This window comes from Camarhynchus parvulus, chromosome 1, assembly GCF_901933205.1.
Source record: "Camarhynchus parvulus chromosome 1, STF_HiC, whole genome shotgun sequence".
Taxonomy (NCBI): domain Eukaryota; kingdom Metazoa; phylum Chordata; class Aves; order Passeriformes; family Thraupidae; genus Camarhynchus; species Camarhynchus parvulus.
This window is the reverse complement of record NC_044571.1, coordinates 15383576-15402150: the sequence shown is the minus strand read 5'-3', so window position 1 is coordinate 15402150 and position 18575 is coordinate 15383576. Positions and strand designations below refer to the sequence as shown.

General features: G+C 39.2%; 1 protein-coding gene across 2 annotated transcripts in view; it reads right to left on the bottom strand.

The window, feature by feature from the left end:
• The window catches only part of RPS6KA3 (ribosomal protein S6 kinase A3), a 73500-nt gene extending 55207 nt beyond the window's left edge, over positions 1-18293 (bottom strand). For both annotated transcript variants that reach the window (XM_030956596.1, XM_030957441.1), the window contains exons 1-2: positions 18060-18293; positions 4985-5041 (exon numbers count right to left, since the gene is read on the bottom strand). In XM_030956596.1, coding sequence (XP_030812456.1) covers positions 4985-5041; positions 18060-18131 — 129 coding nt within the window. In that variant the 5' untranslated portion in view covers positions 18132-18293. The remainder of the gene's footprint in view (positions 1-4984; positions 5042-18059) is intronic.
• Between the last annotated feature and the right edge of the window lie 282 nt (positions 18294-18575).

Here is an 18575-nt window from a genome sequence, read left to right as displayed (position 1 = left end):
TCTACTGAATGCTGAAACATTGAATATAAGTGGAATCCTTCAGATAAACTGACAATCTCCTATACCCTCAATTTGAGAAGTGTAACAACGCAAATTAAGTCCTTACAGTGCAAGAAAAGCAAGGCTCTGTAGTGTGGATTGCTTTCAATTATTTGCAAAAAACCAACGAAGCAGTACACATATGGAATGAAAACCCCTTGTTTGACAAAGCTCAACAGCTGAGGAACAGAGAGCTCATTTTTTGAGTTTTCAGAAGCAGAAGAATATATTTTTCTTCGTAATAAATACATTTGTATAGCCAAAGCAGCAATATTCTATTAAACAGGGGGTGTGGCAGCTTCCATCTGTCAGTTTACAGGCTTTGCAGGGCTACCATCTGTTTTCTCTCCATGTAACAAGTAAGCAGCTTGACTTTGAACATTACTTACACTCTCAAATTATTCAAATTTTCTGACCAAGATCCAGAACATACCCTGCAACTAAGACACCAAATGCAAAAGAAGTCACTCAGAAAATCCAGTAGAACACATTACTGAAATTTTTGCTGTAATCTTTCCTCAATGCCTGATGACATGTTAGGGGAAAAAAGTATTCCAGGGCTTGCCTTCTTTATATATTAGTTTGATATCTAAGAGTTAACATCTCAGACCAAATGGTCTGCACTGTTTACAAGGATGCTGTAACTTCTTACATGAGGACCTGCAAGTTCATTCTCAGAAAGGTAAGATGCACCATGTCACGAAGTTGCTAACAAAATTCATGCAAGTTTCAGCAGAGTAGAGTGCCTTGGAAGATAATGAATTTCTAATTTCATTACATTACACCAAAAAAACCCCAGTATTCAGCCTTTTAGAAAGCACAGTCTGATCATTGAGAAGGAGATGACTGGATTTAATTTTTACAGATGTAAATTGTTCGCCTAAAAAAAACCTTATTTGTTCCAGAATCAAGTTATTTGGTTGTAAAATAAAATTAAATACATGAGTACGTATATCTAAGTATATTTAGCAGAATACACTAAAAGTAATGTAAGTATCACAGAATACTTTCAAATACAAATTTAGTATTTGCAACTCAATCTACAAGTAGCTACACAAGTAGTTGCTTCAGCTAAAATTAAGTATCAGTCTGTAAATAATGAGAAATCCAAAATTTGGATTATGGATTATGAACACCTGTGAATCCAAACATTTCCCTAATGTTTTGGAAATCATAGCTATAGTCTTAAAGGTTCTACCACAGAGCCAAGAATTTTAATCACAAAACTGGCAAACACGCACACACAGAAAACTGGAATGTGAAGGCTGTATCAGCAAAAGTAAAACAAACATCAAAATCAGAAATGCCTTCATTGTCATGTTAACAGATATGTTCAGACTGTTCTTAAACATGGAAACTGTTACTGATCACCTGAGCAGGAATATCCAACAGATGTTTAGAGCAGTCCTGAAATGGTGCTTCAACTTGCCAAAAGACAAACAAAAGTTTCTGAAACATTGAGTTCTCACTAGTACAGAATATTAGAAATTGAGGCTAAACTAAAAATCAGCTAAAGACTCCCTGAAATATTTTAAAATCTAAAAATTATTCAGTTTAGTTATGCTTTTTCCCTGAATTTTCCTGAATAACGTTCTCATCCTACATCATTTTCACAGAGGAAGACACAACAAATGAGATTACCCCAGATTACTCTGGATTTAGTACTACTGCTTGAGTGATGGGGCTGTTTTGCCCGTGGCTGTAAACTGGTGAATGAGCTCCCTCTCCTTATGTTGACATCCCCACTCCAGTGCTTTATAGAGTTGGTGTAAATTGTAGGGTATTCATGCATGTAAAATACAGAATCTCAGCACTAGCCAATCAAATGCAATACTTCAACAAAGAAATTCTATTGTCCACATGCTTCAAATTACTTTTCCAATGTATACTGAAGCCTTTTTTAAGATCATGCTTTTCTTATAAACTCTTTCAATAAAAAACACAGACTAGGAAGACAATGGTCTTAATTTTCATCTCTCCTGACTACAAACAGATGTGTTACTTAAATTCTATCAGGAAAGCATAAATGAAAAAGACTTTTTAAACTACTGACTTCACTTTGCAAGCATTTCTTACTCTACCTTTGACTACCCACTGACTAGTCATTGTTACTTTAGTTTCATATTTTTAGTAAGAGGATGACAGCTACCGAGATTTAATTTTTTATCACCTTGATCAGCATATTTCAATATTATTTGTTTTGATTTAGTTTTAATTCTATGTATGCCTTAATTCTGCTTGTTTAAAAGTAGGGCCAAAGCAGGAAGTCAAGGGTACCAATATGACCCCACCACCTGCATAAGAGAGGTTCATCCCAGGTTTGAGCCTGAACAGGTTCCACTTCTGCCTGTACTGGGAAAAAAACCCCTTTAATCTTTGCAGGTTACCAAAAAGAAATTTTCCTGCAACTTACAAATGAAAACTTACTTCTACTGAAAAGAAAATTTTTTACAAATTCTTGTAACCTAATATTTTTCATATGTTTAATAATTAGGCTTAAGCTAATAGAATGCAGTGGTAATTTATTCAGTTACACAGAATCCAGAAAACAGAACATAAAGAACACAGCACAAATATGATATGCTTTTCACATACACATGGGAAGCCACCTGTTAAACTAGCTGCAATTTCTGGTTAGCTTTAACTAGCAATAAAGCATGCAGCATGATTGCAACAGCTCAAAACAATTTTCTCAGTTAACTTACTCAATCTCTGTGAACACAGAGATACAAAAAGCAAAAGCAGCATGAGAGTGAGAAAGGCAGCAAATAAAAGGCTTTAAATAGCTTCCCCTTTCAGTAATGTTCACTTAAGTTTTCACATCAGGTTAAGCTTCAGCCAGCTGCTCTTATGTTCATTTCCTGCTGGTCCCAGGTCATTTATGAGATACAGATAAAAAAATGCTGGCAACAAGCTATAAAGTCAGCTGTAATCAGCACACTTGTTGCAATAAAACCAGAGTACTGAACGAGTCCCCTATTAAAAGAAGCAAGACTTTGAATCATACAGCATCTTGGATTCCTTAGAAATGGATATCTTTATAGCTCCTGATTTTCCTAAAACAACTACCAAATTTGAATCACAGCCATGTAACTCAGGCTTTCCTGTTAATTAACTTTACTTTTGACTAAAAGAACACGGATTTAATGAAACAATTTATCTTTTGATACACAGAATACTAGAGAAAGTTCCTGCATACATAGAACTGTGTTTTAATATTTATTGTAAACTTCCCATCTCATTTGCATTATCAGCATTCTATCCAACCACTTATTACAGCAAAAGGATGCAGAGCTTTCACCTTCTATCTCCATAAAAGTATGGCAACTTTCTGTCTTAAACTTGCATACTTTACACACCTACCAAAGTATTTTGCATTCTCATCTGATTTGCCCGTACACCCTAGGCATTCTACTGTCCTCAGTTACAGCTGAGAAATTTCACAAATTGTTAGCAACTATGTAAGTGCCCCACGTCCATTTAAGTGCAAAGTTAAACAGTACACCTTAAATGAGTTTTAATGGTAATTTACAATTGTCTGTATCTTGCACCAAAACAGATTATGAAGGACTGACAGAATCTCACATCCCAGCTCAAGTAGTATTTTATCACCTGAGAGCACTGGTTAACTTCCAGCTAAAATTGACTGAGCAGCTGAGGTAACATGTTGTTTAAAAACCCCTACAGTAATTTACACCACAACTGGCAACCTTTTACTCACCACAGCCTAGAAATAAATGCAAAGTATACTCCTAAAATACTGGTATGAGACATTAAAAAGCTGAAACAATCTTAACCAAGCAGCTCAAGCATGACAGAAAGAATATCAGATTAATGTTTTAACTTTTTGATGGTTATACTGTATTAAAATCAGTTGCTCACAAAAAAAAGCTGCAGTTTGGAAATTTCCAAAGGAAATACAGGGAAATATTTGCAAGCATTCTGTAGTTATCAAATATTGAAAGAGAAGTTTGATAATTTTGAGGGATGAACCTTAGCTGGCTGCCAGACACCCACCCAGCCACTTTCTCAATCCCCCTCCTCAGCAGGACATGTAGGAGAAAAGCTCATGCCCTGCCTTAAGAACAGGGACAGCACACACCAGTTACCACCATGGGCCAAAGAGTATCAGTTAAGGGAAAAATTATTTCACCTGTTGCCAGGATAGTGAGAAACAAAGATGAAGCTAAAACCACCTTTTTCTCCACCCTCCCCTTCTTCTCAGGCTGATACTCCTCTACCTCCTCCCTGTCAAGCAGCACAGATGGAATAGGAAACAGCTTGGACCATCTACTCACAACCTGAAGTCTGCCCAATATGCAATAGCAGCAAATAAACTCTGAAGTCCACGCAAATATGGAATTTCAAAAATTGTTTTTATTGGCAAAGCCATTTATCACCAGACCTAAGATTCAGCTAGTACTCTGTAACATGAAAGCACAGCTAAACTTCATGTTTGACAAAATACATAGGCATTGCAACAAAAAAACTGAACTCGGAATCTTCACATTATGAAATTTTGTAAACTGCAAGTCTGACATGAAGACAAGGAACCTTAAAAATTATCACAGTCAGGAAGGTTCATTGATCCTCTCTTTAGTAACAATCTCTATTTTTAAGAACCCCATGTTAAGAATTCCTTTGATGAATGTCTTTCAATAAAAAGCACAATGGAAACTACACTTTCACAGTTGTTCCTCACACTCGACCTTCCCTGAAACACTACTAAAAGCTGAGGAATGAGTTTTGAGAACAGTAGGATACCAAACTAGACCTGAGTCAGTGAGAAAATAAACCTCTCTCAAAAATACTAAGATTTGAGAGTGCACCCCATGTCCAGTAATCTCAAGCAACAAAACACTAGTGGCAAACTGCCATTATGAATTAAGTGATGTCAGCGTGCTCCAAAATTGTACTGTTTTTATTACAGCCATCTTTTACTTACAGTTTGTTGGTTGATATCATCTTCTCCCATAGGCTCATCCACAATTTGCTGTCCATTCTGTAAAAAAGACACAAAGAGAAAACAAATACTGAATCAAGTACAGAAATACATATATTGGAAATAGGCTTTCATAGCATGTTACTGCACTCTCTTCTCCATATTCTACAAAAGCAGGTAATTGAAAGTAAACATTGAAATTGAAAAAATGAAAAGTAATTGAAAGTAAACAGTAAATAGGGAAAATTCCCTATTGCTGGCATGTAATGTCACTCTTGCTTTGATCCTTGTATATTGTCAAGCTGGATGAAGTCACAGTAAGAAATACATAAAACCACCTGGCATCTGAAGCCTCCCTACTACACAGCTAGACATTATTTTCCATTACTACAACTTCTGCAAAACAGTTAAACCTGATGAAGACTGAATGGCAAAAAGACAAACAAAATTAACAAATAAAAGGGCTGCTTCTAAGAGCATGACCTTACATAGCAGGCCAGCCCTTATTCCACTTTAAAGAAAAATTTATAACTACAGTATAGACTTAAAAAAAAAATTGAATGCAATTCTAATTTTACTATCAATTTTACAGCATTTACCACTTTCTGTACTTTCCCAAGGGCTATTGTATTGCTAACAAGCAATACAGAAAAAGGCATTTGAACTTGAAATTTAGCCATAAAGATTTAAAAAAACCCCCAAAACCTTGAATACCTTGTTGGTCAACAAAGGCTTTCTTTTGCTTGACAGTGATACTATACTTGGAGAATGTCTAAGAGATATTTTTCCCTGAAAGAATTTGAATGACTTTGCTTACAAAACAAGCATGGCCAATAGGAAGTTGTAAGTAAAAGTATGTATTTCCTAAGTTAGGGAACAGGGCATCACCTCAGGCATTAATTCTTAGTTTGCTCCTAAATTTTAACAGTGATTCAGTATCATTTTAGAAACAAATGAAAAACTATTAAAAATGGTTACCATTTTCCATTACCATTGGAGACAGAATTTGAGCTCATTTGTGCATTGTTTCCCTAGAGAATCCAAAGTCTAATTAATCAATTTTTTCAAATCCTAATTTACTTAAAAGTAACATACATCTATAGACAGTTACCTTTTAGATGTCAGAAAGTTAATAAAAGATGTTCAGAAATTCAGATTTTAGTTTCATTTCACACCTTCCTTCCCATTACTCAGTTTTTCAGCACAATTCTTCAGAACTTCCCTAACATCTTCTGTAACAACTTCTGATTAATAGAATCTTCTAGCTTGCATATGGCTAGAGGAGAGTCTTTCATATGTGACAGATTAACCATTTAAATATTTAGTTTTCAAATACTGCAAATTACCCCTTACAAATTTTAATTTTCAAATATTGCAAGCACACTGAATGTTCAACCAGATGATAACCAGCTCTCTAGCAACTAAGCATTTTTAAATTTTTTTTTCCTTTTTTTTCTGGAAGATGCAGCTAGAAAAAGCTAAATTATAGGAATGATGGATTTCCCAAATATGACACATATGGGTTGGGTTTTTTTGAAGGGGTGTCTCTTCAGGGTTTTTTAGGGGCTTTTTTTGGTGTTGTTTGGAGTTTTTGGTTTTTTGGGGGGTTTTGTGTTTTTCTGGGTTTGTTTGGGGTTTTTTTGTTTGTTGTTGTTGTTGTTTTTTGGTTGTTTTGTCTAGGTGGTGGGGAGGGGATGAAGACAGGGCTTTCTGATTGTCTTCCTAGTGCAGACATCTGGCACATGGCAGCATTGCTATTTTCACATCTTTCCTGGCTTCAGGAAGGTACTAGAGATTTCTGACATTACTCTGGTCGACTCTGGAAGTCATCTTTCCATGATGGAAATCAGTGGTATGGGCTACACATAACTACAGCAGTGAATACAATCTTTAAAAGCTGTCTCAGTTAAGAGCAGCTAATACAACCTTTTATCTGTACAGCAAAGGGTAATTTGATGATTCTCCAAAAAGCCCACATTCCCCACACTGTAATATCTTTTACTTATAGTGTACAGGCAGTGAATATTGTATTGTACTATCCTTCCTTAAGATACATAAAAAGTTAATATTATCAAACAGAAGACCAGAAAAATACCAGCTTAGCCAAGTAACAGAAATGAGTGTTTTTAATAAAGCTTGTTTACAGGGACAAGCTGTATATTGAGTACACATATATAATTACCATCAAGGCCACAAGTCACATACTTCCTCTTTTCTCAAATCTATGACATAAATTAACATTAGTATTTTAGCTGCACACCTCTACAGTCTGTTCACACCACAACATAGCTTTTTTCAACCTTGCAATCAGAAAAAAAAAAACCCCACCCAGAAAACAGTGGAACAAATAAAATAATTGACTTTAGCTGTAAAGGAGGAGTCTGTAATGTCATAACAGCAACAATGGCTAAACTCTGGGGCCTAAAATAGGGCAATTTGTATATCAAAACCATGTGCTCTACACAGACTCCACTCCACAGGCAGATTTTCAGAAATAGTGATTCCTGCTACAATAGTCATTCTGCTAACCAGTAATGTACATTAACTGCAGGTTAAAAAAGAATTCACAGCACAGTAAGTTTAAGTTCTCACATTTACTATTTTAAGACAACTGAAATCAGTTGGAAGTGAAATGCACCCTCAGAAACTTCAGAGAAGCCTCCCTTCAAAGACAAAAAGGCAAGATCAACCTATGTTTTTAAAAAGGCTCTAATCTTCAACCTCACTGACTTTCTCAGCAGTCAACCAGAAAAACCACAGCAAACTTCTGCAAAACAAATAAACTGTTTTGCACAATCTGGTCTTCCTGTTTGATCCTCCACTCCTCACAGTTACTTTTCATCTGAACTCAAGCAAAACACACTCAGTGGAACTAGGAATAAACTCAAGGAATCAGCATGAGCGCCATGCAGTCCTGTCTGAGCCAGAGCACTGGCTTAGCAAGATCTTCTCAAACAGGTCTACCTAAGCAATGATTATGCTAAGGGAATCACTGGATGGTAGAACCAGTTTTTCTCAGAACAGTCTGAACCATGTAAAGTAAAGAAGAATATGTATATATGATTTATGGTTTGCTGGTATATACCATTAAATGGAAAGCAGCTGTGTATTCAGAAAGGCTACAAAGTGCACAGCCTTTCTTAGGAGTTAAAATGTAAAGCCCAAAGGTTCCTGTTGGAAATGGCACTATTGAAACCAGTGAGGAGTGAGGAGGTCAGCAGCACACTTAAGAGGTGAGCAAATGAAACACGTTTTGTTTTGCTGGGTGTAGACTCCCCTCTAGTATTTAACTAGCACCAAGGGCATGCCTGCATGACATAACAGGCTGGGAGCAGATCTAATAGTCTGATGAACACAGACTAAGAGAAGGCTGAATATATATCTTTCATTTCTCAGATTAGTTTAATTCAAAGGACAGAGACTCTAGACCTTGATTATTCTCCAAGTGCTCCCCTCCCATAGCAGCACAACTAAGTAAGCAGAATTGATCCAAGATCTGGCTATTCCCAGTACTCTGGTTCCAAAAGTAAAACATATTTCAGATGGCAACACAAGAGAAGTACAAGAAAAATAACAGAAAAGGTTAACAGAAAATTTCTACTTCCACCTGAACACATCAACAATCAATTTCTCCTTACACCTGAACACATCAATGATCAATTTCTGCCAGGGAAAGGAGGGTGCACATCCCTTACAAAGGCAACCTACAAAATGGTCTTCCAATCCACTCTGATTCAACTTCCATTTCTGTTTTCCAGCGCAAAAAGTCATGTTAATTAAGGTACAAAATTTGTTTCCTCAAAGCTTTTAAACCGGTTGCCATACCTCACCAAATTTGTAGAAATCAATACCTCACCAAATTAGTAGAAATCAAAGACAGCTGGGCTCCAGCAGTTTTTCTGAAGTCACATGGACAGGAACACAAAGAGATTCTACAGGTTCTCTACTAGGTATAAAGCAGGCAGATACCAGGGAATCGTTATCAGGCAGCTAGTACATGAATGTCCCCCAAATGATCTGACAGAACATGTGACACAAAAGTCAATCAATCATCAATATTTCTAGCAATCAAAAATTACAGGTTTCAACCCACTGAACTCTCAGAATGTAAGAACTCCTAGGAATTTCCTGGAAGAAAGACAGTTTAAAGAAAGCTTTTTTAAAATTCAAATTATTTCAAATCTAGACCAGCAATGCACACTCATAAAAACCACACTGCAGGGATGATGTGGTCACAAGTAGCATCACATGTTAAGGTACTGGCATCAAGAACATACAGTCATGCCAGACCATTTGTAAGAAAGAAGTACACCAAGAAATGCAGCCCACATCTCCCTAAAATCAATTAACCATTTCCTTTGAAGCACTGAATATCCTGCACTTTACACACTACAGTTACATACTGATCTGCAAGTCATAATGTCACTTTTTTTTTTTTTAATTATAGTTCCAGCATTTACTGCAACAGATCAAATTTGTCTCAGAAGTCTGGCAAAACTCACCTGCACAATAAACCTAATGCTTTTCACATCTACCTTTCTGATTAGCCCTGGATCCAGATGGGTAATTTCGTATGTACAATACAGCACCTAGCATCCATAAATTGTAATAAATAAAATTAGAACTTAGCAATCTGGGGCAGGATATCTTATTTTAATAATAAGGTCAGGTAACAATCTTTCCCAGTACAATGTTTTTTTACATGTATTCAAACCACATAAACTGAAATTTTAAGTGGGCAAATCATCATGTTTCCTATTGTACTAGTTTTTCACATTTTCCCCTTAGTTTCATCAATAATATGATAGCTAGTATACACTTAAAGGTTTTAGATTTAGTTTAGCATCTCCATTCCTACATTCTGTTAATCTTTGTTCTTTTCTACAGTTTAAAAGGATATTTTTTCTGAAGTGCATTAAGTTTGTCCCCAGATGTTTGTCAATATTCAACACCTCCTCCCATCCCCAGAGTATCTTCCTTTGCATTTAGACTTTTGTGGGACTATTTTGGGATGTTTAAGTATTCTTTCTGGTAAATATTTTAACTTTTTTCCTCAACTATGTTTGTCAGCTACTTAAAAACTCTTCATGAAACACCAATTGCATCTTTTGGAATAATTCTTCTGCCATTAAACTCAACATTTCCTAATTATTTACACTGGAATTAAGCATATAAATTAGTAGGCAGTCCTTATACTATTAACAGAGTCCAGTAGACTTGGCAACTACTGGCTTTTCCATGTAATTGGTGCCTTGTAGCAGAACCACAAAACTCAGTAAACACAAAAAATGTTATATTCCTAGACTTAGCAATTAATCAAGACTTAACAAGAGTTAAATCAAGAATTAAACTGTATATCAGCGCAGAATGATGCTTTGAGGACACAAATAAGCAAAAGAGATGTCTGAATCAGACCCCTCAAATTGTTATGCGGAAGTTTTAACATGACAATGAGTAACATAGGTGATGAAGGCTCTCTCAGGTAACTCCTAGTTGTCAACTGTGAAAATTTCCAGATCCACCCAACAACTGCAGTTATGGGATTTAAACACATGAGAACTTCCACTATTATTTAGTCATTAAAACACTGGGTATTTATAGACCCGAGCTCCTTCCCTCTGTGTTTTCAAGGGACTCTCAACTGACAAAGTCCAAGAACTGTGAGGTCCTTGGATAGAGTAAAGCTGTGACAATGCTTCTGGCTTGTTTCAAAGCAGCACAAAATGCAGCATTCCACTGAAACACTCATAACAGATCTGTGCCACAAGGCACTGTGTGGAACCACATTTAGTAAAAACCTTTCAAACTGTGCGCACTCAAAACTGTTATTCTAAGCAGCAATGAGCTACCCTGAGAAAAAATTTGTTGGTCTGCAAAAAATAGTTGAAAATAGACTAAAAGAACCTTAAGAGGTCAGCTGATCTATCTCCATGTACCAAAGCATGATCAGCTATTCCTACAATGCTGCTCACAAGACATTTATGTTTAAGCCCTTCTTAAATCTTCAGGAGTTTTCACAATCTATTCCAGTGCTTAAATAAAATATAAGGCTTTAATAGGATCTGAATTAATGACTTGTGCCCTAACTTCTGAGCTGTGAAGCCACACAGATCCAAAGCACTTACCTAAATCCTGACCTGATTAAAATTTACTAGATGTAAATAGCAGAAGTGAGCCACCATCTTAGACTTCTCTAGCTGTTCTCTTATAGCACTCATCCAAAACATTTTGTATATACTGTTAGAAATAATACATGCAAGTATTAAAAACTCCTTATTAAAAAAATATCCCACAAGCATTTTTAATATGAAACTGTGTTAACTTATCTTCCATGAATTCCACATAATTTATTTTCAATTTTATTGTCTAAGGTGACTGACCTCTTCCTTTGCTTAGTATTAAGAGAAACAACAGGATGCTGAAACTTGCCTCTCCATAGACAACCTGAGATAAAAGCCATTAACTTGCAAATCATTTAGGTACAAAGCCAAACTTCTTTAAGTTAGGATACTTGGGTAACTTTAACTATGTGATTTTGTAAACCCCATCTGCTTTGCCACCTTCTTCCCATCTAGTATGACTCAAGAGTATAGTTGAACAATACAGAAAAGCAGTCCCCTTTCCTGCACTGCAATGCTTTCCTTGTCTGGCATTTCTCCAGCACTGTGCCAAGGCACATTAGAAAAGAATAGTAAAAAGGTTTGCAGCTCTCAGCAAGTGTTATTCTCTGAATTAACTCATCTTGAAGTCAAGTGCCACAACATTACTCAAGATGCTGTACACATACTGTTATAAAATCTTTGTCTTGGGCAAGCAGTCTATGTAGCTAAAACCAGCTCCAAATCATGTGTGGTCATGTCTTCACAAAAAAAAAAAACCCCCAACCAATCCACCAAAAACCCAAGAAAATGAGAAAAAGACAGGGAAGAGAAAATCTCAATTCCCTACCTAAACAAGTGGTTGTGTAGTAAATTATTACACTTAACACATCAATTCAGCAGCCTTAGTAAAACAATGCCAAAACCCCACAGCACCCAATCTCTGTTCATCTGCTCCAAAGAGGAAGAAGAAACACACACATTACTAGAAATCATCTACCTTATTATATCCAACTACTGCTGCACAGCTGACAATAGAAGAAATGATTTCTGCTTGCACACATAATCTTAAGAGTGACTCTGGCACCTGAGAGTGTCCAAATCTTATTACCAAGCCTGCATCTGCATGAGGAGGCAGGTGCAGCTCACGTCCCTGCCTCCTGCAGTCTCAGGCCCACGGAAATGCCCTGTGCCTTCCTGGGCTCCTGCCAAAGGACTGGGTGCACTCAGGGAGGATGTGCCAGGCCCTTCCCTGTGAGCAGGGACAGGCAGCAGGCACAGCAAGGGTCTGCACTGCACTTCCCTGTGTTGCACACACAGGCTTTCAGAAGTCAGCTAGTTTCTCAGAATTCATAATAAATTCAAAAGGTGAAATTTACACTTTTTTTACACTTATTTTATAATTTACTATTTTGATACATTCTGCTAAGAATAGAGAATAAGCTGTGGAACAACTTCACTACTTCCTAAAATTCAGGGTTTCTGAAATGTAGTTCTGACTATGTAACAAAAGTCAGCTACAGGAAGACAGAAGGAGAAAGAATCCCCATGAAGCTAAAAGCATTTTTCACAAGTAAGTCTAAGTTCTAACAGTAACTAATTTTGGCATACATGTTATGCAAGAAATAATTCAAATAATATTTACATCCTAAAACCACCACCTTTTGAATATGCAGGACAAAAAGGGTTTTATTTTTCAGAGTTATGTATTGTTGGATATATAAAATCACAAAATACCATTTCTTCACATCATCTGCATCTAGCTAGGCATATTTCAATAAATTAATGCTTAGATTAAATTACTTAAATATTCTTTTAACATTTATTTTAATTTCCACTTAGAAACTGTCAGGAAACAGACCCAGACCATAACAAAGTCTTTTTAAGGTACATACTGATTTATACAAAATTGAATAACTTCACTGAATAAATGAATTAATAATAAAAATTATTTCCTCCAAAAATAGTTAAGTGGAACATTAAGCATACCACAGAGGTTTCTTGCATCAAAGGTAACATATAATAACTCTTACTGATAGGAATGAACCAGCAGTAACTTTGTGGTCAAGGCACTGGAGTAGGTCCCAAAAAATCAGAGTTCAGGCAGTTCTAGAAGAGACTCAATGAATGCTGCTAGATGGGGTCACTAAGCTGTTGAGCCTCATTTTCCCATCTGCTACATAGGATTTTTTCTCCCCTCTATTTCCAGTGGGTGAGGCATTTAATCCTTATTTCAGGGAATAAGGAGAGAATAAGTAGCACGGTATCACGCATGCAAGCATATAGCACAGCAAAGGTGGTACTCAACCACTTTGCCCAAACTTAAACATTCCCTGAAGGGATTCTAACTTTTCCCAGTTTTACTGGTTAAATTGTTCTCCTCTTGAACATCACCAAAATTGAAAAAAACCCCAATTATATGAATCTACTCTGGCCTGAAAAACTGCTTAAAAGTTTCACCATTGGTACACGGCTATGAATTATATCTGGTGGAAAAAAGAACCCAAACAAAAAAAGCCTCAAATTCAAAACAAAACATCTCCCCACAGAAAAAAAAGCACAATTCCAAACCACTATCTTGAGTAGGTTCTTAAAGCTGGTAGATGTGCCACTTGCCAAGATCAGTCAACACCCAAAGCTAGTATTTTTGATGTGCAGAAATAATTAAACGCCCACTTCAGTCTATGTTTCAATGTGACTTTAAGTTTAGCATTTCAAATGACAAACAACTACAGTCAGTGTGACAGACCACAACCAATTCAAAAGGTAACAGAGACGCCTTTAAATGTGTCAATCTGCTCACATCTACTTTGTGTTACAGCTGGGGCAGGAAATATTGCCTACACTACAGCAAACAACAATAACATGATAAGAACTGCCAATGTCATAAGAAAAGCAACAGAACCATACAAAGAAGTTAAACTCAGCACCTTTACAAGAAAACCAAGAGCTGCAGAGAGCACACAGTAGTGCATGGAGGTACTGAATTCAACAAAATAAAGCTTCTGCCTTTTCCTGCCCCACTCAGCTGACCACAGGACATGATTATTATGTTACAGACTAGGATTGTGTTAACTGAAAAACAAAGCAGGTAAAATGATACCAATAAGGATATGAAAAATCTGAACACCCCCCCTCTAACACTTTTCATGCAGATTATGTGTTTCTCAAGACAGTATTTACATATATATAAGATCTGTTATCTGTCTATCACAACAGTGGAATACAGTGTATACTACTTATTTAAATGAAAATTAAATTTCCAATTCCCATTTTAAACTCAGTATAAGAAAATATCACCCCACAAATCAGTGAAAAATTCAGACTTCAGAATGCACTATGCTGACAGCAGTTCTACATGAGAAGCGACAGACGAGTGCTGCATATAATTTTGTCTATAATGGTGAGACAATGGATAGTCTTCAAAACCCCCACAGACCAGTCCATTTAGGTGATTCCACTTTGGCTTGAACTATATACCTGTGTTGGCTATACCAGAAATGATTGTAAATATAGCCTTTGCTCCTGTGGAAGACAACTACAACACTGATTACATGGTACAGAATGTGCACAGACAATCACAACCACAGGCTCAAGGCTACAGGTGGCAAGACATCTGACAAATTTCAGCTTCCAGGCCAGAAATATATATTGACATAGAGAATGCCACACTGACAATCAAAATGAAATCACAAAGCAAAATTTGCATTATACTAGTTTCTTTAAAATATCGTTAGCATGACCGTTAAATGCTAGCATCCCTTGTCTCATGGAAAGTTCAAATAATCCTGGATACAGAATATAAAACAAAGAAATTAGTGAAGGAAGACTCATATCACCTATTTAAACACCTGAACAAGTGACCATAAACTCTGTCAAGAGCAGTGGAAAAAATATGAACTTTCTCCACAGCCTGTCTGGAGCATCTAAATTAAAGCTCTTAATGACAGCTGTCACAAATGCTTCCCAGAAAGTTTAGCAAATGGCATCTCCTTATGATGGCCAGTTCTTTCAACACACTGGTGTCCAAAATTTGGCTGCCATAACTGTATTCATTCTCCTCCAGTTGATATTAATATGCATGGCTGGGAGTGCAGATCAAAGAATCAGGCTACTTATTCAGGCATTCAAATGCAAACTCAAGTCATCAATACTTAATTTACTCAAAAGCAGATGACTTGCAATAACAGGCATATTCTCACCATGAAAAACAAACCTATGCTTGTTTTGAATCCTGAGTAGACCCTGAGTCAGTAATAGACAGCATCATTCCACAAGCTTTAATGGTGCTGTGATTTACAACATGAAACTGAAACCACACGTACAGACAAAATATTTTAAAAATAGTGTAACAACTTTATATATTAAAAAAGCTGTCAGAGATGCAATGTGGATCACTGACCTATGTGTACCTGTAGAAAAAGAAGTCCTGAAAATCATAAAGCCACATTTTATCTAAAAAAAAAATTGTCTGCTTTATTTTTTAAGAAAGAAAAACTATATTCTACTGTTCTGCACACCTAAGTTACAGCAGCTCTTTGTGGTTAAGTACACTTCTAATCTAAAGTTACTTGAAGGTATTATAGTCCACCTCCTAAATTTGCTCACCCATCACAGAATATCACCTCCTTGGTGGTACCACTGTAACTATAGGATTGTGCTGGGAAACAAATGAAAAATCAAATCAATTAAAAATTCCATGAGTCGTTAAGACAAGGAAGGTGTCTGAGCTGAGTTTTAGAGCTCAAAAATTTGTAATTCCATATGCAGCTAATACAGCATTACAAGAACTGTGTCAGCAAATCTGAGAGGTTAGCAGAAATGCTTTACTCTGAGTTACAGCTAAGACATTATTAGTATCAAACTATGACTGAAATCACAATGAGTTTCAGGCAAATGTAAGAACATTTTTGCCCAAGGATACTCTTGCAGAATAGGGTCTGTAATTAGGATATTGCTATGCTACAGATAAACACAACTCATGCAAATAAAAAATCCAAGATATGTATTTAGGTCACTTGTCTACGTATTTGAATTAAACTTATCTATTTTTACTAAAATGTCTTTTCCTAAATAGTCATTTCACATAAGCAACCTTTCTAAGTAACTTTTTCCTTCTGAATGTCATCTGAGAAGCTTTTGCAGGTGCAGCCTGGTCTTTTCAAAAACTGTTTATTCTAGGCTAGGACCTTGGAGTGCAAACCTGTCAGTTCATGCTGTTTCATGTTTTATTATTGGTCCTAGACATTTTTTGGTGATAATCTACTCTCAATGGTACACTCACGTCAATAAAAAAGTTTAATTACTTTTAAGGAAGTGATAAAATACACTTGTTTCAAGGAAGTGATAAAATACACTTGTTTCAAAAAGTTTAGGACAGCAATTTAAAAACAAATGATGTTTGAAATATGCTAAAACAAGTGTAGTATAATCATGCAAGTACACACATTGCAAATAACAATCTATTTTTCTACATATCTAGAAAATACACTACTATTGAAATTAGACCACATGCAGTGAGCATCAAAGACTAAAGCAACAGTTCTTTTCTCTAAATGATTAATCTGTTTTCCCCTACCACCCTCTGCCCCACCCTCAAGCATCACACTACTATTGTAGTTACTCCCAGCTTAAAATCATCTAAGATCACTACTCCAGAAGTCAGTGAATAACTAGCACGAATTTAAAAGTAACTACAGTACCTGGCAAGAATTAAAAAAATGTATGTGCCTGTCAGATCTGAACTGTAGGTTCTTCTGACTCCCTGAGATACAGCGACTTTCAGCAGAAGGATGACAAGACGAAGATCAAAAGGACAAATCCTGATACTGCAGAAACTCTGCATTGGTCCCTCTATGCTCGTCTCACTAAGGAGAGAGTCCTAACCTTGCGACTAATTGTCGTGAGCTGGCCTGGGTCCACACCGTTCCACATCAGCATCACTTAAAGCAGCCTGGCTGCGTATCAGCTGGAGCCGATTCAGGTCGAAGCTGCGCTGTCAAAAGCAGCTTTTTCTTTTCAGATGGAATCTCGTCACACGCACTGTGGGCTACTAGGGACTCACGGAGCAAGCACAACTGACTGTGTCGGTGCAGTGTTTACATAGATCCAAACCAAGAGCAGCAGGAAAAAATATTAAAATACCTGAAAGCTTCTATGGTCTCGGTATCAAGTGACTCTAATTTCCAGCCGCTCTCATTATTCCAGCCTAGGAAAGCTGACACGCGTCCTGTCTAACAAGGACAGGCACAACACGCACTCCCCGCTACCACAGCGGGAAACCCACACTACGCGGCACCCCGGGGTTGTTCCCGGCAACGCCGCCGAGCACAAAGCTTCACCCATGCTTCACCACCCTTCACGTCTCTGCGGTTTCCCAAATTCTTGCGAAACTGCCGGCAACACCATCCTGCCGAGATAAGGGGGCAGCGGCACCGGGCGGGGACCCACACGGGGAGGGGCCGCAAAGCGAGGGCACCGGGCAAGGCGAGGGGACCGGGCAAGGCGAGGGCAGGCCTGGCTCTCCTGCCCACCTCGAGCCGCGCCGGCGGAGGCGGCGGGGCCGCCCTGGGAAAGGAAACTCGTCGTGACAGTAACCAGACACCACGCTGGAACAAAAGCGCCCGAGCCGGCGGCCACCGCGGAGGCAGGTTACTCCCTCCCGGGAACGGGGCGGAAGGGGAGGGAGCGCGCCGGGAGCAGCCCGGTCCCGGGAAACACGCCCCGAGCCCGGCGCGGCCGGGGGAGTCCCGGCCGGCGCCGGCCGTGAGTCAGTGCCCCGGAGAGGAAGCGGCGTGCAGGGGCCGGCGCTCGCCGCGCTCCCCCGCCGGGCCGCTGCCGCCCGGCCCCCGCCCGCTGCCCACCCCGAAACCTCGCTAGGGGGAAACTCTGCCCATTCCCCGAGCGACGGCAGCACCGGGAGTCCCGGTCCCGTCCTCTCCTCACAACTTTCCCCGCAGCACCCCCCTCCCGCCCCGTACCTCGGTGCTGCTCTCGGCCGTGCTCTCCACAGCCATCTTCTGCCAAGGGTCTGCCAACTGCGCCAGGGGCATCTTCCCCGCCCGGCTCCCGCAGCCTCCGCGCTCCGCGTTCCCGCTACCCGGCAGCGGCGGCCAGGCAGGCAGCGAGCGCTGCGGAGGGCGCGGGACAGCCTGGCTGTCTCCGGCGGCGGCTCCTGCGGCGACTGCTGCCCGCTGCCGCCGCCGCGGTGCGCCCGTCCCTCCCCCGCGCCCTCCCCGCTGCCGGGCGGGGCCGCGCTGCCGCCCTCCCCCGGCCCGGCTCGGCTTCCGCTCACGACATGGCGGCGGCCGGGTCCCGCCTGCGCCTGCGCTCGGCGGCCCCGGCCGGCGCCGTGCCGTGCCCGTGAGGAGCCGCGCCCGCCCCAGCGGCAGCGCTGAGGGCGCAGCCCCACGGAGAGGGGCTGCGGGAACCGGGACTGCGACCCCCTCCGGGCTGAGGGGAATTGGAGACATGGAGAGTTTGTTTGCGCAAACAAG